Consider the following 27282-nt stretch of genomic DNA (forward strand, 5'->3'; position numbering starts at 1 on the left):
TTCATCAATGATCTACATGAGCCTTAATTGCGGGGTGAAGGGGGAAGGAGAGGGATGGAAAGGCCAAAGCTGTTTGGCAGGTGCAGAACATGTAGGGGGAATGTGTAGATCCAAAAGCAGAATACTGAGTAAAGACAGCTCAGCGGGTTAGGTACTGTTGCTGAAATGTTATATGTTTAGACATGCCTGTTTATCTTATGGCTTTTTTCCACTTTTTGATGCACAATGTGCCCAAAAATTGGTTGTGCCAACCTGTGGATGGGTACGGCTCCAGAAGAAGGAGTCGGACAAGTTAAGGACATTCTGAATTATCTTTAATGAAATTATAATAAGGCTTCCTTTTCCCTATCGCTAGAGGGAACTCAGTATATATAAAGGAACAAAAGGTGCTCAGCAGTTGTCAGGAAGTCCAAAGAAAAAAATGTCCTCCATCCAAACTAACTCTACCTGACCCTACCACTATATATAGCCAATTTAAAGTAGGCCAATAGAATGTCTCACTTCCCCTAGTCCTCTCTTATCTTCTGATAGTATCTTTTATATAATGGTTTCTATTTCGTAAACATGTTTCTTAATGTAATCTTCTTGGATAGTCTCTTTGATAAGCTTTTGCAGCTCTTCCAAAATGTTATTGGTTCTTGTACTCTCTGCAGTACAATGCTTATCACCTCTTCCCTTCAGAAGCGTTTTCACACTCTTGTCTAAATTCATAGACTTTTCCCAACCTTTTAGTTCAAGCTTTCCAAGCTTGGGCATGTCTTGATCCCATTTCAGACTTTCTTACTCCTGGGTTCTCTTTCTTGGAATATCTCTTCCCCTATCTTGTACACTTGAAATTCTTATCTCACATCTTTCATTACATGATTCTTTGCCATGCTTTCTCCAATGTGTGCATCTTAAGTCATAGGGTAATTTCCCTTCCCCACATGGTTTTTGTTTCCAGTGTCTTTCTATTTCCGGCACGGGGTTATTAGATCCCTGTTTATGAGTTTTTCAAATCTCCAATGATCTGGTCTTATAGGTAATATCTTGTTCTTAGGACTGGGACGAGTTTCTCTCTTCATAAAATACCGCCTTCCTCTATTCCGCCATATGGGTTCTTTGTTCCTTGCTTTGCTGGTTTTTTACAATTCTCTTTTGACAGTCTTATATTATGTATCTCGTCCTTATGACTGGGATGAGTTTATCCATGCATATAATGGTGGGCCGGCAGCCTCAAAGACTTCCCGTTCTTGCGGTGCCTCCGTATATGCATGGGAATCTTGCAGGGCTCGGCACTTACTCGGATAGTCCTCTTCGTTATCTGGCTTCTCGTTCCTCGGCTTCTCGTTCCGTAAATTCGCCGACTTCCCCTTATCGGCTTCAACTCTGCCTGCTGCCATATACGAGTGCAGGTGATAGGGAGCTGCTCGCGTTCCCAGCCGTGATGGTCTCAGTGTTATGGCCCCGGCGTCTTCCTGCCCACCATGATATAGTTGTGGTCATGCCACCACCTGGTACATGGTTCCTCTTTCCTACTTCACAACCGTTTCTCAGTTGGTGTATGCGTCGGCCTTCTGCGTCCTGCACTGGTGTTCTTGGCTTCCTTGAAAGTCGAGGGTTCCGGGCCCTGTCTCTGCTCTGCCTCTCCAAGGCGTGATGATGTCAGGGGGCTTCCCCTGAGTATGAAACTCTCTCTTTCTCGGTTTTCACTCATCCCAGTTAAATATACGTCTATCCCTAAAGAGACATTGTCTTTTCCTTTTTCATATTGGTTTGTTTCAGCATTGCCTTCAGCCAAATATAAAGATGTCACATTATTCTTCATAGCAGGCAGTCCCATGTATGCGGTTATGATATGTGGTCTAGGGAGTTCCTCACTTGTCCTGTTACGGGGGTCTCTCCCATTGAGGTCCCACTTGCCTCAACCACTAAAGTGGGCTCACCTCCCTAGCCTCAAAGGGATGAATATCAGTGATTTGTCACATCCCGTAGCGAACATCAAAATTTGTCACCCATGCCTACGTGCATGTGTGTGCCTGAGGCAAGGGTGACATATATTTGTTGGGCTTTTTATGTGTGTAAATGCTGAATTGTTTTGTTGAGATAGGCCTCCTTTTTTATTGGTTATATGGCTAAACAAATAACCTTTAACATATACAAAAAGACATATAATTCCTAAAAACATAAATGAAAACAGACACAGTTGCTTAACATTTCAATATAAAACTTGAATCAAAACATTACTATTCATTCTCAATACTTACAATGTATACATCAAATAAAGTAATAAAAAGAAAAAATGTAATTCAGTTTAAAAAACAAATTTCAAAAAGCAACTTTGAAATTCCATAAAAATGTTCATCTTAATTCTATATCATACTTCAACTGTCTCCAGGTTCAGACTTTCAATAAACCCTACCACTGATAGGACCTGTGTAGTTATACGACTGGCTAATTATGTCTTCCAGAACTCACCTCCCTTATCACAATATGAATGATCCCAATCAACATGCTTCTTAAAAAAGAACATCCTTTTCGCATGTAGCAAGGTATACTCCCTCAATAAGTGATAAAGCGTTTCCTTCAAGGCACTTTCCTCACAGAAGTGACAAACCACATTACCATTTGATGTCTCGGGTGGATAGCTCAGGGACAATGTGCTTGCCTTGGAAACAAGACACACGGAGCAACACAGGTTCGATCCCCGGGTCTCTGCTTAGAAACCTCTGGGTATTAAGCATGTTACAAATAACCTATCATATTCGTTTTTACCTAACCAATACCTACTTTGATAATGGAGGTTCCATTTAAATTTCAGGAACGCTCTCCTAATGTATCTGCTCAGATAATTCAACAGATATGGGTCTAGGAGTCCCAACTTCTTATATTCCGATATCAAGTGTTCAAGAGATTTATATCTAAGTGAAGTTCTCTCATTGTCATTTTTATAAACTTGGATTTTGACCGTGACTGGATTCTCACCAAGAACCACCTCAATCGTATCCTGATCCTTGAGCACTTTAGTGCAGAATGCCATAAACCCTCTTAGGTAGCCTGGCCTATTCTCCTTCAACAACCTGTTCAAATCACAGAATAGCAATCTTTCCAACGGTTCTATTATCTTTCTGAAAAATGACAGATGCCTCCATAGCTCTCTACTTTCGAGTGAGATTAATCCCTGTTCGTCGCCGATTAATTGGGGTGGGATAGATTTTGGAACATGCAGTACCCTTCTCCAAATCAATCCCTCCGGATGCTTATTTCCAATAACCATAAGAAGGAATTTTCTATTCCATGTAGGAGTCTTGGAACAATTTTACCTTCTTAATATTTCACCATCAGAATGACTGAAAATGTACCACATCTCGAATCCACACGTCCCAACTCGTTAGCCATATCTAGGGTACGAGAGTTCAACCACTGTTTTATACATCACTTGTGGGACTTGGATCTAAGTAAATAAAATGATCTACTCTTTCCAGCAGCTCACCGCCTGCTTTCCACTGATAGGCCGTTTCCATCCTCTTCATGGTGCACTGCATATTTTTCAAGAGAATTAAAATGTGCATAATTCGCAAAAGTGTTTAATAGATGCTGCAGACTCCATTCAGTACAGTAGAATGTAAGGATCTGCATAGCTTAAATAGGTCATCTTTAGATTTTGCAATCGGGGAGAAGCAAAAGCCGGGGACATCAGATGATCTCCTACAGTCAATATGTAGGACCAGGAGGATAGCTCAGGGGCAACGTGCTCGCCTTGAAAGCAAGGTTCGATCCCCGGCTCCGCGCTTAGAAACCTCTTGGTATTAAGTGTGTTATAAATAACTAATTAGAATTATAATGTACACATATAAGGGGCTAGGTGCCAGGATACATCGTTATCTCACCCACCTTTTAGTTGGTATTCGACGAGAGGGCAACCCTTCTTGGTTCAACCTAAAATGCATCCCTGACTGTTCATAGGCCTCATATTCTTTCGTTGGGATTCATACGCCTCACAAAATAGCGTGAGGATGTTTCCCAGTATCAAGTGATATATAGTTGTCAGCAGTGGTTGAAGTGTACGAAAAGAAGTAGTGGAACTATCTTCCCTGCTGGCCTGCACCCACTCGCCACAATCCCCATCACCATGCCGCTCCCACACACAATACAAACCCCCAAACACAGGCACTTGCTATTTAAGGGAATGTTCATCGTAGAGCACTGAAAGTGCAAGTTTCAACTTCATCCTACACTTTTATTTTAACACAAAACAATTCCGGGACGGTTTCTTTTTAAAATATAAATATAGGAGCAGTAAAACTTAATTTAAAACAGTAGAGGAGCACCGCTCCCAACCGCTCCCGCTGACTTCGACCACTGGTTGTCAGCCAGTCTCTGTTCACAATGTAATATTAACATGTATTTGTGCCAAACTCGGGAAATTTCGGTATGCACTTGTGTGCTTAATCACCCATGTGAATATATGTATAAGCAAAGAACAATGCAGAGTCCTGGGAGACTCTCTGCCAGACATGAGTCCTGGTTACAAGAGCCTTACCCGGAGTCTTTAGCTCACTACCTTTCACAGAGACGAAATATCCCAAACGTATCCGTTTTTGTCCTGCCTGTGGCAGTCCAGCACCGAAATGCTAGGCAATTCTCCTCTGAACAAGAGTACCAACAGCAACCCCAGACATGTGTTTCGGTCTGGTTTAACCTCATCAGTAGGGTGGAGCTGTGCCTCTCTAAGAATAGTGAGCAAGGAGTCCACGTCTGGATTCCCCTAGTAACTTAGGGTGAGACCCAAAGTTACTTGAAATATGCAAATAACAAGGAGGGTCCTAGGAGACTCTCTGCCAGACATGAGTCTTGGTTACAAGAGCCTTACCCAGAGACTTTAGCTCACTATCTTTCACAGAGATGAAATATCCCAAACATATCAGTCTTTGTCCTGCCTGTGGCAGTCCAGCACCGAAATGCTAGGCAATTCTCTGAACAAGAGTACCAACAGCAACCCCAGACACGTGTTTCGGTCTGGTTGAACCTCATCAGTAGGGTGTAGCTGTGTCTCTCTAAGAATAGTGAGTAATATTTAAGTAACTTTGGGTCTCACCCTAAGTTACTAGGGGAATCCAGACGTGGACCCCTTGCTCACTATTCTTAGAGAGGCCCAGCTCCTCCCTACTGATGAGGTTCAACCAGACAAAAACACCTGTCTGGGGTTGCTGTTGGTACTCTTGTTCAGAGGAGAATTGCCTAGCATTTCGGTGCTGGACTGCCCCAGGCCAGGACAAAGACTGATATGTTTGGGATATTTATTCTCTGTGAAAGATAGTGAGCTAAAGACTCTGGGTAAGTCTCTCGTAACCAGGATTAATGTCTGGCAGAGGGACTCCCAGGATCCCCTTGTTAATTTGCATATTTAAGCAACTTTGGGTCTCACCCTAAGTTACTAGGGGAATCCAGACGTGGACCCCTTGCTCACAATTCTTAGAGAGGCACAGCTCCACCCTATTGATGAGGTTCAACCAGACCGAAACACGTGTCTGGGGTTGCTGTTGGTACTCTTGTTCAGAGGAGAATTGCCTAGCATTTTGATGCTGGACTGCCCCAGGACAGGACAAAGACTGATATGTTTGGGATATTTCTTCTCTGTGAACGATAGTGAGCTAAAGACTCGGTGATACCAGGATATCAGGTGGCAGAGACAGTACAGTAGTTTACCTGCAGGAATTACTGGCCAGATACCGGGGAACTCATAATGAGCCCTGGGATTTGAGGGTGCGCCAAACATTTTGTAGGCCCAACCCCCAAAAATGTGCCTCACAGCACGCTAGAGCCCTCTCAATTTTCTATCCCACTTAAAGCACTTTATGTTAGTATGTGTACACGTTTACCCGAAGGCGTTCTTCACTTTGATGTGAGTTCTCGCCTTGCCACCTTAACTAATAGGATGCATACGATTTGGCCGTGGCTGAATTCTTTGTGGCTGAATTGACTGTGGTGAATTCGGCCGCAAAGACAATTATGTCACAGCCAAAACCGGCCAAACTTTAACCCACCAAGGCCCCCAATACATGCCCCCACCACCTGCTGCTTACATTTTAACTCATTAGCACGTCTGTTACTTTTATTTTACATTTAAATTGCATAATTAGATGGGCATTTTTGTGTGCCTGTGCTGGGACCTCTGCTATCCTTTTCGGTTCTAGCACAAATTCTTCATAACATTTACTTTTAATGTTCATTTCTTTGTGACAGCGCAAAAAGGGCTTCCCTTTGAGCGTCCATTATTTTATTGAAACCGTGTATTGTGTTAATCGGGGGAATATTAAGGAAGCATTGGTTGTGATCTTGCTTGTACAGAGTTACTTTCCGCCTTCCCCCAGAGATCCCCACCGCATGAAGTTGGACTGGGCACAGAAGCAGGCATGCGCAGTAGGGGCACGCCCACTGAAGCACGCTCACTTTTGGTATGAAGCGTGCTTGGGACATTCGCAGGGGAAAGAGTGCAGGACCGGACAGGTGTTTTGCCGGGCAATGGTACATACACATGCTATGTTTCCATGCTCCCTGATACTGCAGTTCCAACCTTCATATCTCTCATAACCCTGCCAGTTGTGGAGCCTGAGAGAGTGGAGTGGCGGACCCCCCTGCTCTGCCTCCACCCTGGTACCCAGTGCGCCTCCCCAGCCTCCTGCAGGCGCCCCATTATCCATTATAAGGACAGTTTGAAGTGGAAGGAAGTTGGGATAAGATACATGCCAACCCTCCCGATTTAGGTGGGAGACTCCTGATTTTTCGGTGAAAAATATCACAATTTTTCACAGTCTCCCGCCTAAAATAACTATAGTCCCAATGCATTCCTATAGGAAAATGTACGTCCCCCGATTTCCCTGTGGAATATACTTGTGAATGTTGGCATGTATGTAAGACAGGCTCTAATCAGCACACACATGCCTTCCGTGGGTATGTGCCTGCCTGGTCGCCAGTGTGATATTGAGGGGGTGCCGGGGTGGGCCTCACCGCTAGCATACATGCCAACATTCTGTGACCAAAAATCTGTAGGAATCTTAAAGTTTCAAAAATAGTCAAGCGAGGAGGTAATGATAGGAATAGGGCGCGTCAGCAACCCATTGTCATTGAATGAGCCCGCCGCCGCGGGTGCATTCAATGACAATGAGGCGCCTGCCACACCTTCTGCCATCACGCCAGCTCGGGGGAGCCCTTGAAAGACTCACCGGAGTTGACGTGGTGGGGGGGTAATGGCGCCTTTTGTGAAAGGCACTCGCGGCGGAGGGGCGCCCTTAGCCCACCGCCGTGGTCGCCTTTTACATCAACGCCTGCATGCTGCGCCTTCTCCCGCTACGCCAGCTTGGGGAAGTCCTTGAAAGACTCCCCCGAGCTGGCGTGGTGGGGGGCTAATGGCGCCTTTGGCCAAAAGGCACCCGCGGTGGAGGGGCACTTTTAGCCCACCGCCGTGGGTGCCTTTGACATTAAAAGCCTGCATGCTGCGCCTTCTCCCGCTACGCCAGCTCAGGGAAGTCCTTGAAAGACTCCCCCGAGGCGGCGTGGTGGGGGGCTAATGGCGCCTTTTGCCAAAGGCACCCGCGGCGGAGGGGCGCTTTTAGCCCACTGCCGTGGGTGCCTTTGACATTAACAGCCTGCATGCCGCGCCTTCTCCTGCTACGCCAGCTCGGGGAAGTCCTTGAAAGACTCCCCCGAGTTGGCGTGGTGGGGGGCTAATGGCGCCTTTTGCCAAAGGCACCCGCGGCAGAGGGGTGCTTTTAGCCCACCGCCGTGGGTGCCTTTCACATTAACAGCCTGCATGCCGCGCCTTCTCCCGCTACGCCAGCTCGGGGAAGTCCTTGAAAGACTCCCCCAAGCTGGCGTGGTGGGGGGCTAATGGCGCCTTTTGCCAAAGGCACCCGCGGCGGAGGGGCGCTTTAGCCCACCGCCGTGGGTGCCTTTGACATTAAAAGCCTGCATGCCGGGCATTCTCCCGGTACGCCAGCTCGGGGGAGCCCTTGAAAGACTCCCCCGAGCTGACGTGGGCAAAAAAAAAAAAATGTTTAAAAAAAAATATACTTTTTTTTTTGCCAAAAAATCGGTATTTGGTGGAAAAAAATCGGTAGGCGGTAGGACTGCTTAAAAAGCGGTATCCTACCGCCTAAATCGGTAGGGTTGGCAAGTATGCGCTAGCTGAGGCCCTGTGGGGCTGGCTATGAGGCAAGAATGACACGGACGCACTGGTGGGTTGCTCACTCCTGAGTCGGCTCTTTTCTTATTTTGTCTTGCGTCCTGACGTTGTAGCGTCAGGCCTTTCCTATTTTGTCTTGCGTCCTGACGTTGTAGCGTCTGGCCTTTCCTATTTTGTCTTGTGTCCTGACGTTGTAGCGTCAGGCCTTTCCTATTTTTCCTTGCGTCCTGACGTCGTAGCGTCAGGCCTTTCCTATTTTTCCTTGTGTCCTGACGTCGTAGCGTCAGGACGCCTCTGGGGCCTTTCCTCCAGATACCACAGGCGCCTGAAAAATAAAAAGAGACAAATACAGAAATGCAGTGTAGACCCTACTAGGCTAGCGGGACCAGCAGGGAAAGAGGATACAAAGTACTTATGGAGGGAGTTAATCAGGAGAGGTAATGGAGAAAGAATAACGGATGTGGAATGGGAAAACTGAAGTATAAAAAAAACACATTTGATAAGAAGGGTATATTGTAAGCTGACCTGCCTTGGAATAAAGCAGCCTTTCGTCAAACAGTTATAAGTAATATGTGTCATGGAGTATTCTTCAGATCACACTCCCAATGGGTGAGTGGGAACTGTGTCCAATGCTGGAAAAGTCATTGTGGAGAGACTCGGGTCGGCCCCAGGTCCAGGCTGCCCTTCTCCTCACACCGGCAAACCCAAAATAGCATATGTTCACATAAGAAACCTAGACACAGAAACAATTAGTCCTGTGGGCAAAGAAAGCCACTACACCTTGGCTTGGGTGTAGAAAATGTCACAAGCAGCCTGTTGCAAGTTTCTCTCTGAGAAATAGAAGGCCTGCTTTAACCTGCTGCCAAGATGGAAGTGGCGTAAGCCGTGCCGCTCTCAATCTATGCCAGGAGTAAGAGTTCCACAGTTCTTCAAAGAGACTTCTCTCTACAGTCACTTAGTTTTTGAGTGTAATCATTTTACTGTACAACTTGTTAAACACAAATCCATATATTTCACATGAAAACTATCTTGTCCTGTCCGGTTCTGGAAAATAATAAATACAAGTTTGTGATGATGTTTTCACTGTGCAAGCAACAAATAAATGTTAACCGTGGATTTTGACTCAGGCCATACGATGCAATGGTATCGGCCCAAAATACCGACAAAAATGCTGAATGTGTGTTTAATATGCATTCGGCTGCAACCATAATACCAAATCCCATTATACTGAACAAGGGGAGCAGGGGTTTTCGGGGGTGTCCACTGCTCCCCTTGTTCGGTATAATGGTTTCTGGAGTTGCAGAGGTTTTCCCCGCTTCCGTTACATGGATAATGGGGGACAATAAAGTAAAAAAAAAATAAGAAAACAAAAAAGAAGGACCCTACGGAGCTAGTTTCGACCCATGTTAGTGGAAGGGAACTGACGTTGCAAGGATAGAGGGGAGTCGGCAGCACACAAAGAAGTGTGCTGCTGAGAGTTAAGTATGGGTATAAAGGGGTAGTGGGAATGTGGATGTGGGGAAAAAGTGATCGATGTGAGCACTGCACGGTGCGATTTTAGAAGTCGACATTCTCGTCGTCGGAATTTCGGGCCGCGCATTGATCGCAAAGACATAGATCAAATTTAACAACGGCAAAGGAAACCAGTAACGCCCCTCCACCTTCTTCGCAAATCATTTACTGCAAAAAAGTTGTCCACCTCTGCAATTTGCAGACGTGTGCCAGTTTTTTGTTGCTGTGGTGCACTTTATTTTTTGGCAGCCCAGGCCTATTTCATGTCCATGTCCAACACTGGACATGCACAGCAAGGAGATTCCCACTAAAGCATGCCAACCTTTGGTATGAATCCTCCTTGGGACGTTCCCAAGGGAACTGTTGCGGAAGTGAAATGGTCTTTTGTGTGAAATGACAATGAAGCCACAACATAGCTCATTACCTCTTGTAACTCTGCAGGGATCCATTTTCCTGAACTGCTGTTGGCTGGGTCTGGTACATTCGGCCACAATCGATTCTTCACTCTATTGGTGATAAAACAGAACATTTAAGATGGTGTGAATATGTTGAACAAAAGACTGTTTCAAGAGGCTTTAAACCACACTTGGTAAGCCTGTTAACATTTTAATTCACTATCTTCATTCAAGTCCAAAGACCTGCTTTTAGATTTGCCAAATCTTCTCTGGTAACCCATGAAAGCTGGAGTACAGGTCAAACGTCTGTGGATTGTACAAGAGGAGCCATTATGGTAATACGCTACACTACCTACCAGCATTAGTCCGCAGGCCCAGGTGTCCTCAATAAACCTTTGGAGGGTAAATCCTAGTGGTAACTGAGTCCACTGCTCTTCTAAACCAGAGAGCAATAGCTAATCTCTTTAAATTCTGGTAGTATGAACATACCTTCCCATAAATACTGTCTGTTAAAATACTGATGTTTAAAAAATATTGTACAAAAAGAATATGGGTTGTTCAACTCCAGGCCTCAAAGGCAGGGATCCTGACGGGTTTTCAGGATATCCCTCATTAATATTCATGAGGAAAAATGTTAATACATTTAGAATAATTGTATGCAAATTGATCTCATTAATATTAAGGGGTATTCTGAAAACCCAACATTGATTTGTCATTCAAGGATTGGAGTTAGACAACCATGAGGGAAGAAGATGGAGTAGGATTAGTGATGTATTGCTGGGACTCAATGGGTGACCGGAGAAAAGGAGGGAAGTCAAAATATTGTGTTTCTATCGCTCAGGAAAGAGAATCACTTTTCAAGTGAAGTCGGCATCCATCTCTCTTACCGTATCAGAGAAACATTCAGCTGTCTTGAGCACTGAATGCTTTAGGACAAGCTGAGAATCATGAACAGTGAGATCTATCCTTTGCCTTCATGTTTTATATAATTTATATTGAAGAAGTCAACAAAAAGGAGGGATCAATTTATCGATGGTTAGGAATACTGATAAAAGCAGTGATGGGTAAAAACAAGCCCACACCACGTTCAACATAGGAAAAGAAAAGTTTCATATGTACATTGTAACCTTTAGCTCTGTTGGCTGCTGAAATACGATGACACGTGATGAGCTCAAAGATAAGGCAGGCACCTTTTTTGTTTTCTCCCACAAAGGTGAATTACCCTATTTTTGCTCTTCAAAGATCACATGATATTTTTTTAAATCTGAAAATATCTAAGCAAATGGGATAGGCATGGCCAATGGGGTGTTATTTACGATGGACAGTTTTGCGATTGGGGACCAGTTATCCGAATATAGCATCTGACAGTGATTCACTGTTCAGGAATCAATTTTCTTGTATTCCACATCCATGGAAATGAAATTAGGGTTTGATTACGGACCAGGCAAAGTAATGATCAAAGAATGTTAAACTAATCCCATGCTCTCTAATGGTGAATATTCAGCAGACATAAGTTAGCTGTGCAATTCACTGCAGAGTTAATTTTGTCCAAAAATCACCTTTCTCTATCTTGGGACATTGCAAGCCACATGAAATTTAAAGGGGAATTTCACGCAAAAATGTTATAGTCTCAAAAGATGGGCAATAATAATAAATATATATATTAAATATTTTTAAAGAAAGTTCCTATATAAATGTTTGAGGAAATGGGGCTCGAAGTCAACATTTTCAAGCATTAGGAGGCCTCCATTTTGTGAAATGAATGAGCCTCCTGTGCTTGAGTTAAGCTCTGCTCTTGTGGCAATAATGAAGCAAAAGCCTCCTATTGGGAGCTTTTGCTTATTACAGCTGGAGAACAGAGAATGCTGTCAGACTCCTTCCTGCCCTGTGTTGCTGCGGAGTGCTTCTTTTTTTTCTTGCTTTCCCGGGCTCCCCTGAGCTGGGGGATCCCGGGAACCTTAAAGCGAAGGTCCAGGCAATTATGAATACAACAGCGTTTCACTGCCATACCACTGGCTTCCACCGACCTCAGGAACAGAGAGATCCAATTTTAAATTGTGCAACGGCTATGCTTCACCCCCTCCACTTTGCATAGGATGGGGATCTCCCAAACAGACAATTGCTGGAGAGATTACGGTGTATTAGGCACAATGGGACATATTCTCTGGCACTGTCCAAGGATCTCCCAATACTGCAACGACGTGCAAAAGCAGATAGGGGAAATCGGAGGGGCCACTGTCACATTCACACCCGGGGCAATGCTCCTGGGGGGGGGGAGCAAACGCCTGGCATGAAGATGGGCTCATCCGTAAACTCATTGGCCTATTACTGCTCTCGGCAAGGAAACTCCTCATTACCCACTGGAAAACCAAACACTGCACTACTTCCGCAGAGCAAAAAACACTCCTTGTGAAAATCTGCAAGATGGAATGTGCGGCTTTCGAGCGGCAGCAGCCCCAAACATCCTTAAGAGCATTGAGAGCATCAAAATTCAGAGAACTAATAGACACTTACACATAGGCAAATGGATGGTTGGAAGACCTATTGCTCATAAATTAGATGCAGGACCTGCATCCAACCATGACACAAACCAGACTGAGGTCAAGCAATAAGTCGATCAGTCGCACTATGGCGGATCTGGCAGAATATCAAGGGAGCAACCCACAGTTAAGGGGGTGGGATAGGTTGGTGTTTATTGTTGTTGAGCGTAGGTGGGAAAGGGGAAAAACCGGGGGGGAGGGTTGGACGCTGCAAACAACGCATTGTGCTCAACGATATCAGGATTCTCCTAAAATCGCACAAACATTATTTCACTCAGATATAATGTCTTATTATGTGTCCCACCACTTCAGGATATTGAATCAAACCATTTGTAACTTGACTCATAAAGACCAATAAAAAGATTTTACAAAAAAAATTATAAAATACAACACCGTTGTATTTATGATTGCCGTGGGTTTCTTTTTAAGTCTCCTGGACACCCCCGGTTCAGGGGAGCCTGGGAGACTTAAAACGAAAGTGCCGGCAATTATGAAAACAACATTGTTATATTCATGATTGCCGTGCCTTTCGTTTCCAGTTTCCCGAGCTCCCCTGAGCCGGGAGAGCCCGGGAGACTTAAAACGAAAGGCACGACAATCATAAATACAACACCGTTGTATTTATATGTGTCACGCCTTTTGTTTTAAGTCTCCCAGGCTTCCCCATGCCGGAGACTTAAAAAGAAAGTCCAGGGAATTATCAATACTTCGCCGGCTGTTGGCAGAGTATTCATAATTGCTGCAACTTTAGTTTTCTAGTTTCCCGTGCACGTTTTCTGTGCTTCCCTGGGTTTGAGGAGCACAGAAAATGTAAAATGAAAGTCAAGGCAAATACTGTGGTGGTCTCCTTTCTTCCTTTTAAGATCTGCTCCCTGGCAGCAGTAAGCAAAAGCTCTCAGTAGGGGGCTTTTACTTGATTATTGCCGCAAGAACAGAGCTTAACATGAACAGAGGAGGCTGCTTAATTTCACAAAATGGATGCCCCACGCCAAAACATTACGCTCATCATTGCTTCTTTCTATACACCAATATTTCAATGGGTATGGAATCGTAGGGTCTGGTAGGCTAGATATATAGCTGTCGAAACAGATGGATTGATCAATAGGGGGCAGAGGACTTGCAACAGAATGGTGATTCTGAAAGTTCAAAAAAGTAAGGGACCAGAAAGTCCCATTAAAAGGCAAAGGCCCATCCTTATAATTCCCAATTTCCCAATGATGTAGACGGTTTCTGCTACATTAATTTGGCCAACCAACTTACTGATGCTTTTTCATGTAGACTATCATAAACATGAACAAGGCAAGGGCACAGGCCACACACAGGAGATTGACTTCCAGATCATCTGCAGAGAAGAAAAAACAAAACAGGGATATGTTTACTCACAAGATATTCAATTCAGACAGTTAACTTTCCCTGCTACACGGCATACCCTCCAACTAACCCCATGCCATCAGTCTCACCTTCGTCCATTCTCGGCTTTAGCGCTAACAGCACTTTGCATGGGCTGACCTACAGTTGTGCTTATTCAGTTCTAAATCTTGGCATAGCAGTCAGGCATGCAAAGTGCTGCTGGTGAAAAATCCAGGGCTGGATAAAGGTTGCCTGATGACATAGAGTTAGGTGGTAACCATGCCCCGTAGAACGCAGTGCGCTTCACTGACTCCTACTAAGCCTCCATGTCTGGTTGTCATTGCAGCAAAATTCCATATTACGCCAAGTAGCCACATTTGGCATGTCACCCTGTTGCCCCCACATATTCTGGCTTAAAGCTGGAATAATTTCAAAAACAAGTGAGCCCCAACTTGTCCCCCTTCTCGTATTGTTGACTAAGACGTTGTCGCTGAACACCAGAAGCGGAGATCAGATACAGGAGACAGTGACATGCCAGAGGAAAGCATCTGTAAGGTCATGGTGAGGTTGGGCATCGAGTGGGCAGCTCCCCTTCTCTGGGTGTGGAGTGAAGTACTTGTTCCTTATACAGATTTGTCTTGGACGGGTTCCCTATCCTTTCTGAACACTGGTTTCATAGACACCTGTAAGCACCAAGACGACAGTGCACTCTACTGCAAGGCCCGCTATGGTAGTGTATAACTTAAGCAGATCATTCCAGCCATCTTTGAGCATGACAACTTGCAGGAATTAGAGGAGAAAAAACATGGGACCATCCATGGATAAAAGAAATTCCCGGACCCTGGAGCCTGAGGAGTGCTCATGGATGGATTAGTGTTCATAAGAGGTACTTGAAAAATTGTCAACATTAGATGGAACTAACATGGACATGATTTAAGATTCTGGGTGTCAGAAATCCTATCCATGGAGAACACCTCATTTCTTTATTTGTAAACCTAAATGTACAAAATGTATTATGTAAAAAAGCATCAACAATCAGTGATACAATACTCATCTATCATACTAATTAGTATGAATGAACAATCTACATTAGAAAATACTGTATACATTACACTGAGGCCCGTCAGCTATTTTGTTTCCATTTTGATCCATATTAAAGACTGTCTCCTCATGCCCACTACCCCCTTGACTATGACAAAAGCCCACTTACTATGCCAATCTTATTTCCCTGCTCCACTCTCCTTCTCATAAACTATTCCTGACTCTCCAGGCGATTGTTCCCTTGCAAGCATTGCTCCCTGCTCTCCTATCTCTCTTCCCGTGACATTGCCTCTTACCTTCCCTCCAAGATTAAAAACACATGAGAAGCCCTGTGCACCCTCCTGGCCCCCAAACCCATACCCCCATCTCTCCACTCCTACCAATCCTCATTACTCACTATCCCACTTCTCTCACACCTACCCCAAATGAACTGCTACCCATCCTGTGCTCCTTCAACCCATTGGGTGCTCCCATTGACCCCTTTACACCACACATTAGGTGCTAAGGAAGAAGGGCCTGCTGTACGGTATCTGGTGAGCACATCAATGGACTTTTCATCTAATTACTTTCCATGGAGGGGTTTGCATCGAAAAAATATGCATTCGATGCACATTTTCTCGATGCACATTTTCGATGGAAAAGACCCTCGATGGAAAATATTCGATGCAAACACCATACACCCTGCTGTACAATAAAGCGCTTAAAGAACCCAAATGACCATTACTCCAAACAATGTGCTCTGTTAAGATCAAGAAGGGTAAAGAGCATATCTTTTTTATTTTTTATTTTATTGTTTAGTGGTTAAGAAAAAATGAACTGTTAACAATTGTAAAATAACACATTATATTGTTGAATAAAATCCAAATCATGAACATAACTGTTATGTCCCAGCCCTCGGCGTGCGCGCACAAGGGTTGGAGGAGTAAGCTAGGCCGCACGGCCTGTGGCGCAGCGCCAGCGGGAGCTCCAATAACTCGCACGCACACACGGGTGGATGGTCTGCCCCGGAACTGGCTCCCGAGCGCGGGGGCGGGGCTTTTATTCAGCACGCCCTGCGTCACCGCGTAGCGGGTCGCAGGGCGGAACATAACATTCCTCCTTTATTATAAACCAAACAAACATAACACTAACTTGCATCAACTGTGAGTGCAAACATCTGCTCACGCTCTTAACCAATAATCGTCCGGCCATAGGGTCCGTGGTCCAGGCACCTCACACTACCACACATAGTCATTTAGCTTGGCCGGCGGTCTCGTGGCCGCTCTCAGACCATACCGCCCTTCTCGGGGCCTGCACCCCCCCGGCTCCTGATCTGGCTCACCTTCACTGGTCATGTCCTCGAGGCCGGGGGCCTCCAGCGGTTCCCAGGTTCCATCCGCCGCTCTTGTCTCATCCGGGATGGACCTAGGCTCGTCTTCGCTGGGCTGAGCGTCCTCCTCTTCCAGATGGCACTCACTGTCAGTCCACAGGTTGCGAGGCACCGCCTTGAACCATGATGAGTTCCTCGTCACTCGACGGTGTCCTCGGGTCACAGTCACCATGGTTCCGTGCCGATCGCTGACGGTCCATGGCAGTTCCTCGTATCTGGTGTCGAGTTTTGATTTGGTGGGGTTTCGTAGCATGACGACTTGGTCCCCCACTTGGTGATCAGACTGCCTCACTCTTCTCTTGCCGCTCATGTGGGCATTGGCACTCCTTCTCCTCATTTCCGTGCGCTCTTAATTGACCTCATCCGGGGTCCTGCTTGGATGGTGCGGAATCGAGGATCGGATGACGGTGCCGAACATGAGATCCGCCGGCGGTATGCCGGTTGTGCTGTGGGGGGTAACCCGATTGTTCCTGAGGAATCGGTAGAGGTCGATCTTCCATGGGCTGGCGTTCGCCTTGGATACCTTTAGCACCTTGTTAATGGTTCTCATGAAGCGTTCGGCGTCCCCGTTGGCCTGGGGCCACCTCGGCATGATGTGGTGATACTTTATGTTGAGGTCCTGCAGATAGTTCTTGAATTCCTCCCCGGTAAACGGTGGCCATTGTCACTTTTGATGGAGGTTGGTAGTCCGTGAGTTGCGAACATTTTTTCTATGGCTGGAATGACCAATTCCGCTGCGGTGGATTCGACTATTTCAACCTCCGGATATCGGGAGTGGTCGTCAACAGCTACCAAGAGGTGGAGGCCTTCCCGTAGCTTGTAGAAGTCAATGCTGATGGCCTCCCACCGAGAGCGGCCGCGTGCCGCCGATAGAATTGGTTCTGGTTCTGGCGGGGCTCCTGTTATCTGACAGGCTAGGCACGTGCTGATGAGCGTCTCGACCCTTTCCTCGATCTGGGGAAACCATACCCTGTGCCGTATGCGGGCCTTCGTCCTTGCCAGCCCTTGGTGTCCTTCATGCGCTAGGGCCACTATCCTGTCTTGCATTCTGAGAGGGATTGATATGCGGTTACCTCTTAGTATCACTCCGCCTTCTGTGATTGACAAGTCTTGCCGGACGGTGAACATGCCGGACAGAAACCCTTTTGCTTCCGCTGTTCTGTTGTGTGTGTGTCTCATGAAGGTTTTCCAGTCCCCTGAGATTATGGCATCTTTCACTAGATTGCAGCAGGGATCCTTGTTGGTTTCTGCCTCGATGTCTTCGATGCTCACCACTTTTGGTCTCATTGCACGAACCACTTGGCATATATGTTCCTCTGTCTCTTCGGCCACTTGGATCTCGTGTTGGGTTGCCGCTCGCGGGTGCCTCGAAAGGAAATCCGCAGGGTTTCCACTGCCTGGTTGGTAGATGAGATCAAAGTCTTATTGCTGGAGATGTAGTAGCCATTTGGTGATCCATGCCGGAGGGTGTGACGACGTTCCCATGAAGATGGGTAGTAGGGGTTTGTGGTCGGTGACTGCTGTGAACCGCTGCCCGTATAGGTACAGATGAAAGTGCCTGCACCCCCACAGCACTGCGATGGCCTCTTTCTCGATGTGGGAGTACCACTGTTCGGTTTCCGTGAGGGCTCTCGAGGCGTATGCTATCGGTATTTTCTCCCCTTCTCTCGTCACCTGCATCAGGATGGCACCGAGCCCAACGGGGCTTGCATCCACGAATAGTTCTGTGGGCAGCTTGGTGTTGTAATACGCCATCTTGGTGTCGACGGACAGGGACTCTTTAATACTTTCAAATGAGTCTTGGCACTTCTGCCCCCAGTCCCACTTGGTGTTTGCTTTCGTCAGCTCCCGTAGTGGCTCAGATAGGGTGGCCAGGTTTCGAATGAACCTCCCGCAGTAGGTTGCCATCCCTAGGAAACTGCGTACTTCTGTAGGGGTCATCGGTGGGCTTGCCGCCTGGATGTCTGCGACCTTCTGGGGATCAGGGGAGATGACTGTGCTGCCAAACTTGTAACCAAAGAAAGTGATTTCCGATCTGAGGAACTCGCACTTCTCCCTGTGTATGGTCAGTCCAGCCTCTTGTAGTCTGCCCAGTAGGGTATGAAGCCTCTTGAGGTGCTCCTTCTTGTCGGGGGCGTGAATCAGAATGTCGTCGCTCATGTTGAGGTCCCCAGGGATGCCCCTGATGACTTCCTGGATAGTTTGCTGGAATACTTCAGCCCCAGACGAGATCCCGAAGCTCAGGCGTTTGTATCTCCTTAGCCCCAGATGCATCGAGAATGTTGTAATGTAGTGCGAGTCTCTGTGGAGTTTGAGTTGATGATACCCCGCTTTGAAGTCAACTTTCGAGAAAACACAAGACCCTGTGAGGTCCGCCACAATTTCGTCGATCGTTGGGGTGATGTGGCATTCTCGTTTGATGGCAGTGTTAGGTAGACGCATATCAATGCAAATCCGGACCTTTCCAGGCTGTTTAGGCTTTCGCGTGACAACCATCGGGGAGACCCATGGTGTGGGCCCAGTAACCGCCTCTATGATGCCAGCTTCCTCCAGAGCCTTGAGTTCCTGCTCCACTTGTTCTCTCATGTGGAAAGGTGTCCTCCGATGCCGTACGGCCTTCGGCTGTACTGTTTCGTCGATGTGCAGCCGGATGGTTTTGCCCTTCAAGCAGCCTATTCCATCTTGCAGCTTGGGGTATTGACTTAGCATTTTCTCCACCTCTTCGGCCTCATCAATGTGGCAGATGAATTTGACCACTCCCAGATCTTCTGCGGCGTCTCCACTCAGGAGGCTTTCGATTCCTGCCTTTACGACATATACTTTCGACCACAGTCTGTTTTCGCCGTGCTCCAGCATGGTGCGGAACCTGTCCATGACTGGTAGGGGCTTTCGGCTGCAGTAGGCATACAACAGCATATCCGTGCTTTTCAGGACTGGTTGAGGCTTCAGAGTCTGAAATATGCTTGTGGGCATCATGTTCACCGAAGCGCCGGTGTCAATGGTCATGAGAATGCGCTGGTCTTGGACAGTGACCATGCACTTGCGCCTTTGGACAGATTTTCTTTGTGTTTCTTGGCCTTGGCTTAATGCGGACACAAGGTATATCTTTCTTCCTTTCTTCTCGTTGTCCTTGCTGGGATCTTGCTGCCCTGTCGAGATGTCATCCCCTTCTTCCTCCGTGGAAGAGTTGGCCACTGCGACCCTCCTTGCACTGGCCTGCTTCTTTTTCTTGGTTGCGTTTTTGTCTGAAATGTTCTGTGGGGGCTGCGTGGAGGCGCCCGATGATCTGCACACCTTTGCATAATGATCCTTCCTGCCGCAGGCGCCGCAGGTGGTGCCTTGCGCAGGACAGTTGCGGCGGCCATGTCGTGGGCCACCACACCAGCCACACTCTGTGGGCCCAGGAATGCGCGGTTGCCACCTGTTCTGGCCATAGCCCCCACTGTATTCATCCCTCAAGGATTGTTTGTTGGTGATCTGTGCCACCATGGCTGTGTTGAGGACCGGTTGCAGTCTGTGCAGAGTGGCCTCCATGTTGGCCGCTCTGGTGTGGGCTAGTTCCCTTTGTCGTCCTAATTCAAGGATTCGTTGCAGGGGGATGCCTCTCTCGCTGAGAATTAGGCGCCTTAGTTTTTCTGAGTGTACGCCATTAATGATTTGCCTCCTGATCTCCCTCTCAACATTAGTGAACTCGCAGGAAATGGCCAATTTTCTTAACCGAGTGTGGTAGGCATCCAGGGTCTCCTCTGCTGCCTGTATGGTGGTGCAGAAGATGAATGTCTCATAGTCCGGGTTCAGTTGGGGGAGAAAATGAGCTGTTAGGGCATCTTTTGCATTTTGGTACGCATCTTGGCCATCGGCCACATCCAAGGAGTTGAAAATGCGCAGTACCTCGTCACCCACGCTGAGGAGTAGGTGCACCTTCATTTTCCTGGCCGACGTCACATCTTTGCACTCCATCGCCATCTCGAATTTCTGGATCCACAGCTGCCATCTGGGTCCACTCGAAGATGGGTCGGTAAAGGGGTCAAATGGCTGGACCAGTGTCGATGAGCCTCCTTGTGTGCGAGGCTGTGGGGACGTCAGCGATAGGTTTGCCGCAATTCTGGACGGCGTGGTGGGCCCAGGGGTGGACGTGCCGGCCGCCATGTCGACGTGTACCTGTTCAGTGCTGTCGTGATCTCTTCAGGCAACCACTAGCGCGGTGAAGTTGGGCCTTCCCTGGAGGTGCCTTGGTGTCCAAACGCTGTATCGAAGAGTTCAGGTGCTGGTTTTTCCATGTGGTTCGGATGCCACGTCGTGATGGGGCCCCTGGTGTGCGATACCAGATGTGAGATGGCTTCACACCGCCCAGTCATCACTTGTAGGGCGAGTGATGATGAGAAGATTGAAGGAGAGAGGAGAGAGAGAAATTATTTTTTTTGGGGTGGGGTGGGGTGGGTCACGTGTGCGATTCCCCCCCCCCCCACAGGCCATCTAGGCGACGTGAACGTCGAGCGTGTGTTTGTCCTCATTTCACCTCGTCGCCATTGTTATGTCCCAGCCCTCGGCGTGCGCGCACGAGGGTTGGAGGAGTAAGCTAGGCCGCACGGCCTGTGGCGCAGCGCCAGCGGGAGCCCCAATAACTCGCACGCACACACGGGTGGATGGTCTGCCCCGGAACTGCCTCCCGAGCGCAGGGGCGGGGCTTTTATTCAGCATGCCCTGCGTCACCGCGTAGCGGGACGCAGGGCGGAACATAACAATAACCAAATCGCAAGCTCTTTAAAAAAGAAATAAAAAGAAGAAGAAAGGAAACGTCCCGCCGCCCACGTTAACGAGGATGGTGGACCATTACCCTCGTTAATTCTCTGGCTGCCATGGAAATAGAAGGGGTGCTCCAGACGGAGCCTCGCCTTCCTATTGCATGGCAGCCATGTTAGTACAGTAATTTCTCTCTGTTAATGGGACACTGCGAGTCTTCCCATGCAAGGAAAGAAAATACTTTCCATCTTGCTCATTAGCACCATGGGCGGGGGAGCCAGACAATCAGGTGGCTAGGAACGCGGGCTGACACTACCAGTGAAAGCCCGCGTTCTATGCAGCCTGAGGGCCAGCTCCCGCACCTAGCCACCTGATTTTCTGGCTCCCCCGCCCATGTTGCTAATGAGCAAGAGCTTTATCTCTCAAGGGTTCTCTTTGTGCTCAGTTATCGAGCTAGCTACTTTGGGCAAAAGGAATTTGCAGTAGTGAAGGATCTCATTTAACCATCTGCATTTCCCCAACTCAAGAATAGCCTCCAGATCCCCAAACAAGGAATCAGGTTCTGGGCATAGAATTTCCCTAACTATCGATAATATTTTCCACTGTTCACAAGCTTGCAGTGAGATAATGCCCAATTCATACTGAATTGCGTGGAAGGGGACCGATGCGTGGACATGCAAGACATTGCGCCAAACCAATGCCTCAAAGAATGGAAGTGTCTCCTCTAATAGTCGGGGTACACCTTCATCCCATAAAGGTTCTTGGGATTGATTTTCCCCTCATAGAATGTTATATTTGCTTTCAATGAATAGGTTCCAAACCAGAAGTCCACCCTCTTTAGTTGAATAAATAGTGGCGCAATACGCTCTTTCAGGCACTCTTTCAACCTGGTTAATGATGGATTTGCTACTATGAGGAATTCCAGGTATATTAAGGAATTAACCCTTGTCACAGGTTCCCCGCCAATGTGCCAACTGGGGTTCAGTTTCTTGCATTCCTTTCGGAAATGCAAAACCCTAGACTTGCTGGCATCAATTTGTAAGGCGTGGTTACCCAAGTAAATCACAAAGGCCTCCATAAGCCTCTGGAGGCCTATCCAGGTGCAGTCAAAAATGACAAAATCATATGCGTACGACATCCAGAGGGGTCTTAATTGATGCATTGTGGGTGTAATGAAAACCAAAGGAGCCAAATGGTTGCCAATATTAGCTGGATAAAGGTTAAACAGGCAGGGTGCGAGAACGCAACGCTGCCCGACTCCCCAAAATGTGGCAATCGACTGCGAAAGCCCCACCAGATGATTCAGACAAACTTGAATTTCTCAGTGGGAGAACAGGCCAATAATCAATCTCAGGAGACCCTGAGGAGCTCCCCACGTATAAAGCTTGAACCACAAGTGTTCCTGATCTACGGCATCAAATGCAGCACTTAAGTCTATCGATGCCATATGGACAGTGTCGGATCTCCCCCTCCCAAGCCAAATGCTGGGTGATTTTTACTATAAGCCCATTAAGGGATGTACCCACATTTTAACGGAAACCAATTTGACATTTTTAAGTTGTCCTGTGGCCAACGCCCACGCCTTCAGATGGGACAGCAAGATTGGTGCAAATACTTTGCAGTCAACATCCAGCAAGGCAATGGCCCGGAAATTTAAGGGGCTATTTCTAGGTCCCCTCTTATAGATCGGAACAATGTGGGCTTTTGACACGGAGGGGGGAAGGTGATTCGATGATACAATATCACCAAACTAGATCGCGAGGGAGGCTGCCCAGGATGCTGGATTACTATTGAGCAGCAGATTTGATAACTTATTGGGCTGCGGAACCCAGCAGGAACTGATCTTTATTATAGTCTCTAAAATAATTTCAGAATTGAATGAAATAAGGTCCATCCTGTTGCTATGTGTCCAAACAGGTAGGACGTACTCCACCCCACCACAGCGGCGTGCATATAGTGTTCTAAAATGCCGGACCCACTCATTCTCAGAGACTGCATTAATTTGACTCGCCAGCTGCTCGGAGACCGTGTTATTCACCAGCCTCCAGAAGGCCTGAGTATTTTTATTTTTCAAGCCTCAGCGTGTACCTGGATACTACTACTTACAGGACTGTTTAAGCCAGTTCCTATAGCTGTGATGTTTGCGTCTAGTCAGCTTTCTTTTAGCTTCTGGCGAGATATCAGATGGTTGTTTTACAAACCTCACCTCCTTCCTTAGTAAGCGCTTTCTTGCCACTATCTCCCCACTATGCACATGCCGATTACTTTTCTGCGTGGCTGTGGAGTTCACCCGCTGATTATGATCAACGACTTCCCACACAGAGTGTTCAAAGTTGTGAAATGAGAATACTTCCATTCTGGGGAGGAATGCTCCAAAACCTCCAGCAAAGAACGACTCAACGGTATTGCTAAGGCTTGATTCCAATGAAGTCGGTCACCAGTCGGGTTAACCGAGACACTGGCAGAAGTCAAGCCTCCACGTTCCTCAGCCGCTATCCCAAGGGCAAACACTGCTATGAAGTGAGAGTGGTCGCTGAATTCAGTCAGTGAAATGGTCATGGAGATACATTTCCCTAGTAGCCAGTCCCCCATAAAAATATAATGAAGAGTAGAGTGCAAATTTCCCTTAAACCGGGTTGTAGGATGCGGAATATCTCCCTCCACAGAACCATTTAGAGGATTTAAACCCAGCCCTCTCATGAGCCTCAACCATTGATACCCATAACGCTGCTTTTTACTCAATGGTGCTCTGTCACCGGCATTGTTCAAGAACCCAAAAATGTCCCTGCATTCGGAATTCAAATCCCCTGCCAAAAGGATGCAACCCCTAACATATCCATCACACCAGGCGTTAGAAGAGCAAGTGATGTCATTTAGGAGGGCCTATCATGCCAGTACACGTTGACTATCAACACATGAGTTGTCCTAACCCCTGATATTAATACATTCGTCAATAAAGCACCAAAGAACAGATCATCACATTTCACAACTTGCAAACTGCTAGATGATTTTACCAGGGTTAACAAGCCCTGATGTGTTCCACCTGACAAGCCAGGTCTGGCTACTTGGCAGAAGAATATGAAACTATCCAGCAATGTGCTGGTTTGCAGCCATGTCTCTTGAAGACAGATAGTCATAATGCAATTTGATTCCAGACACCTCCAAAGGATTTGTAAATAGATGAGTGACCCCTTCTGTTCCATGTCATTGGGCCTCTCCCTATAGGGCATTCATTAAAGTTTTGTCGCCTTCTTGAGCCATGACCAGTCACTGGTTTCTGCAAACCTCTTCATTTTGAGTCTGAAAGCTGAGATAGCTGCACTTAGCTGCTGATGAGATGCCTCCAAATTGATTGGAGTTTCAACTGATGTACTGGAAACGTATTTGGACAAATCACAACCAAATACTTGCAGAGAATCCCTTTCCTGTAGCACTATATCTGCCACATGTTTTGATTTAAAGTAGGCCACTGTAGGGTCAAATCATTGAGTATCAGGAAAGTAAACTCTATTCAGGTCATCCGTAGAGATACTCACCAAACTTGAGGCTTCCCCCAGGAGGCAAAGAATGTTTGTAAGTTTGAGACAGACTGTTCGATACTCAGGGATCACACTTTCACACAGTATACCATGTTGGCCTTCAGCTTGTTTTAACCCATTATGGAGTATGTTTGCATTTTTCCTTAGGCCACCAAGGCCCCTGGGCCCCACCGGCCCCCTCACTGTTCCTCTAGAGCCATAAGGTTTTTGAGGGTTGCTGCTCCTGTCCTTCGGGTTTGTCCACCTTCAACCCTGGTTCTTTACCTACAATCGCGCCCATGATGAATGTTTTAGGCTCACTGGGTTCTTACCTCAACAGGGTAGCAGCTCTCGAGCTGATCAATTGAACACTCCTCGACGGTCCCAGTTCTAGCTGAACCTTGTGGACATTGGGTCTACCGGATGATTATCCTTATCAAAGATGATGTTATTCAGATCTCTCAAGCCAGGGAGTATTGTATGATCTTCTTGCAGCACTAGGCCACTCCCTATGGGTTGAGAAATGTTTCCTCCTTCAATATTCACCAGCAAAAACAGACTGTCCACAGAAACACCAGCAAGAGAGCAGACTGCATTGACTGCCTTCAACTCAGCCACCCAGCATATCCCTTCCTGGGCAAGCTCCTGGAGAAACTGGCCATCTCCTAGCTCAATCTCCACACTGAATCTGTTGGTTGTCTTCATGACCATCAGTCTGGCTTCAGAGCTGCCAGAAGCACGGAAACTGGTCTCCTGAACATCCGTGAAGACCTGCTCACCAACCTCGACTCTAAGACCCCTTACATTCTTATCTTGCTTGATCTCTCTTCTGCCTTTGACACTGTCAACCATGCCATCCTGCTCAACCGTCTCCGTGATAACCTGGGTATCACTGGTCAGGCTCTGGCATGGCTGACTTCTTTCCTCTCCGACCGACCCTCCCAGGTCCAACTTGGGTCCTTCCTCTCCGACATCTTTTTCTCTACCTGTGGTGACCCCGAGGGATCTAACCTCTCTCCCTGACTGTTCAACCAATACCTGGCACTCCTTGCCCACCGCATCGCTGCTCTCTGTCCCAACTTTCAGTGCTATGCGGATGATAGCCAGCTCATTTTCAGGCTACCCTCGGCCTCCTCCTCCTCTCCTTCCCTCATCTCTGACTGTCTGTCTGCCATCCAGGAATGGTGTGCCGCCAACGACCTCTGCCTTAATGCCAGTAAGACTGAGATTCTACTCATCGGCACACCCACTCCCTCCTTCCCTGTAGCTCTCTGGCCGGCCTCTCTTGGCCCTCCTCCCACTCCCACCTGCAAGGCTAAAAACCTCGGGGTTATCTTCGACTCTGCACTCTCCTTCTCCCCTCACATCTCTGACGTCTCTAAGAAGTCACACTACCAGCTGCACCTCTTTAGAGGTATTCTTCCTTTCCTCTCCTTGCCCCAGAAGCTCACTGTCTCCAGAGCCCTGGTCCTCTCTAAGCTGGGCTACTGTAACAGCCTCTATCTAAATCTGCCTGCCTCCACTCCCCGCCCTCTGCAACGTACCCCGAACAGGACTGCGAGACTTGCCCTTGGCCTCAAGCCCAGGGATCGTATCTCTCCAGGACTGAAATCTCTGCACTGGCTCCCAGTGGCTGCGAGGATTAAGTTTAAAACCCTCTGCATTGTACACAAGGCCTTCTGGGGTCTGGGGCTGCAATACCTTCAACTCTCTCTTCCTAAATATCTTCCTTCTCGAGCTCTTCGCTCATCTGCCTCCAACTCCCTCAGGGTCAGTCGCTTCCCCAAGCAATGAGTTGGTGGCAGATCACTCTCTTCAGCAGGGGCCTCTCTCTGGAACAGCCTCCCTGCCTCCCTGAAACTCGAGGAGAACCATCTCCGGTTCCGGAAACACCTCAAAACTTTCCTCTTTGCTTCTGCTTTCTCTCCTCCCCTCCCTTGCTGAATTCCTGACTGAAATTGCACTGGTTACCTGGCCACCCTTTTCTGATCTCTGGCCCAGGCCCCATCAATTGCCCACCTGCACTGCCTCCCTGGCAACCCCTGCACTTGGGACCGTTTTTCTGTATCCCTTCAGTCCCCCTAACAGCACTTATGTCTGCACTTCCGTGTACTTGCCACTAACCGGCTGTTTTATTTGTCTTATTTTATCTTATTTATTCCACTTTTCCATGTACTGCACTTTCCCCTCTCCCTTCCCCCTGTGCACTTTTCCTTTCCCCCTTCCCATGCACTTGCGTGATCTGAATGGCACCTGGCCTAATAGGATCATTGTCTGTCCTCCCTTGTCCCCCCCCCTTTGCCTCGTCGCGCCTTGAAACACTTGTGGATAGGCGCGTTATAAATGCCATATGATATCATATCATATTATATCATAATATATTCTTGGGTAAAATCGGTGAGAGATCTATTCTAGCAAATTGATTGGATACCCAACTGGTCGAATGACATTCACCAGCTAAAAGTTGATGTTTCAGTGTAAGATGGATACATGGGATTGAGTATTATATTTTAAATACATGGACTCCCTTAGAAAATATCCTGGCCATTGTTATCCATATATAACAATTTAAATCCCAGAAACATTTGAGTAAATGTCCAGCCATTTCAGGGCAAAGATATCACACGTTGATGAGGTTGGTTCATCTTCC

General features: G+C 47.2%; 1 protein-coding gene across 2 annotated transcripts in view; it reads right to left on the reverse strand.

Moving 5' to 3' along the window:
* CSF3R (colony stimulating factor 3 receptor) overlaps nucleotides 1-27282 on the reverse strand; it is a 245400-nt gene that overhangs the window by 22195 nt on the left and 195923 nt on the right. For both annotated transcript variants that reach the window (XM_069622636.1, XM_069622635.1), the window contains exons 14-15: nucleotides 13872-13953; nucleotides 10101-10182 (exon numbers count right to left, since the gene is read on the reverse strand). In XM_069622636.1, coding sequence (XP_069478737.1) covers nucleotides 10101-10182; nucleotides 13872-13953 — 164 coding nt within the window. The remainder of the gene's footprint in view (nucleotides 1-10100; nucleotides 10183-13871; nucleotides 13954-27282) is intronic.

Source organism: Ambystoma mexicanum, chromosome 11 (genome assembly GCF_040938575.1).
Source record: "Ambystoma mexicanum isolate Mex_15411 chromosome 11, UKY_AmexF1_1, whole genome shotgun sequence".
Taxonomy (NCBI): Eukaryota; Metazoa; Chordata; class Amphibia; order Caudata; family Ambystomatidae; genus Ambystoma; species Ambystoma mexicanum.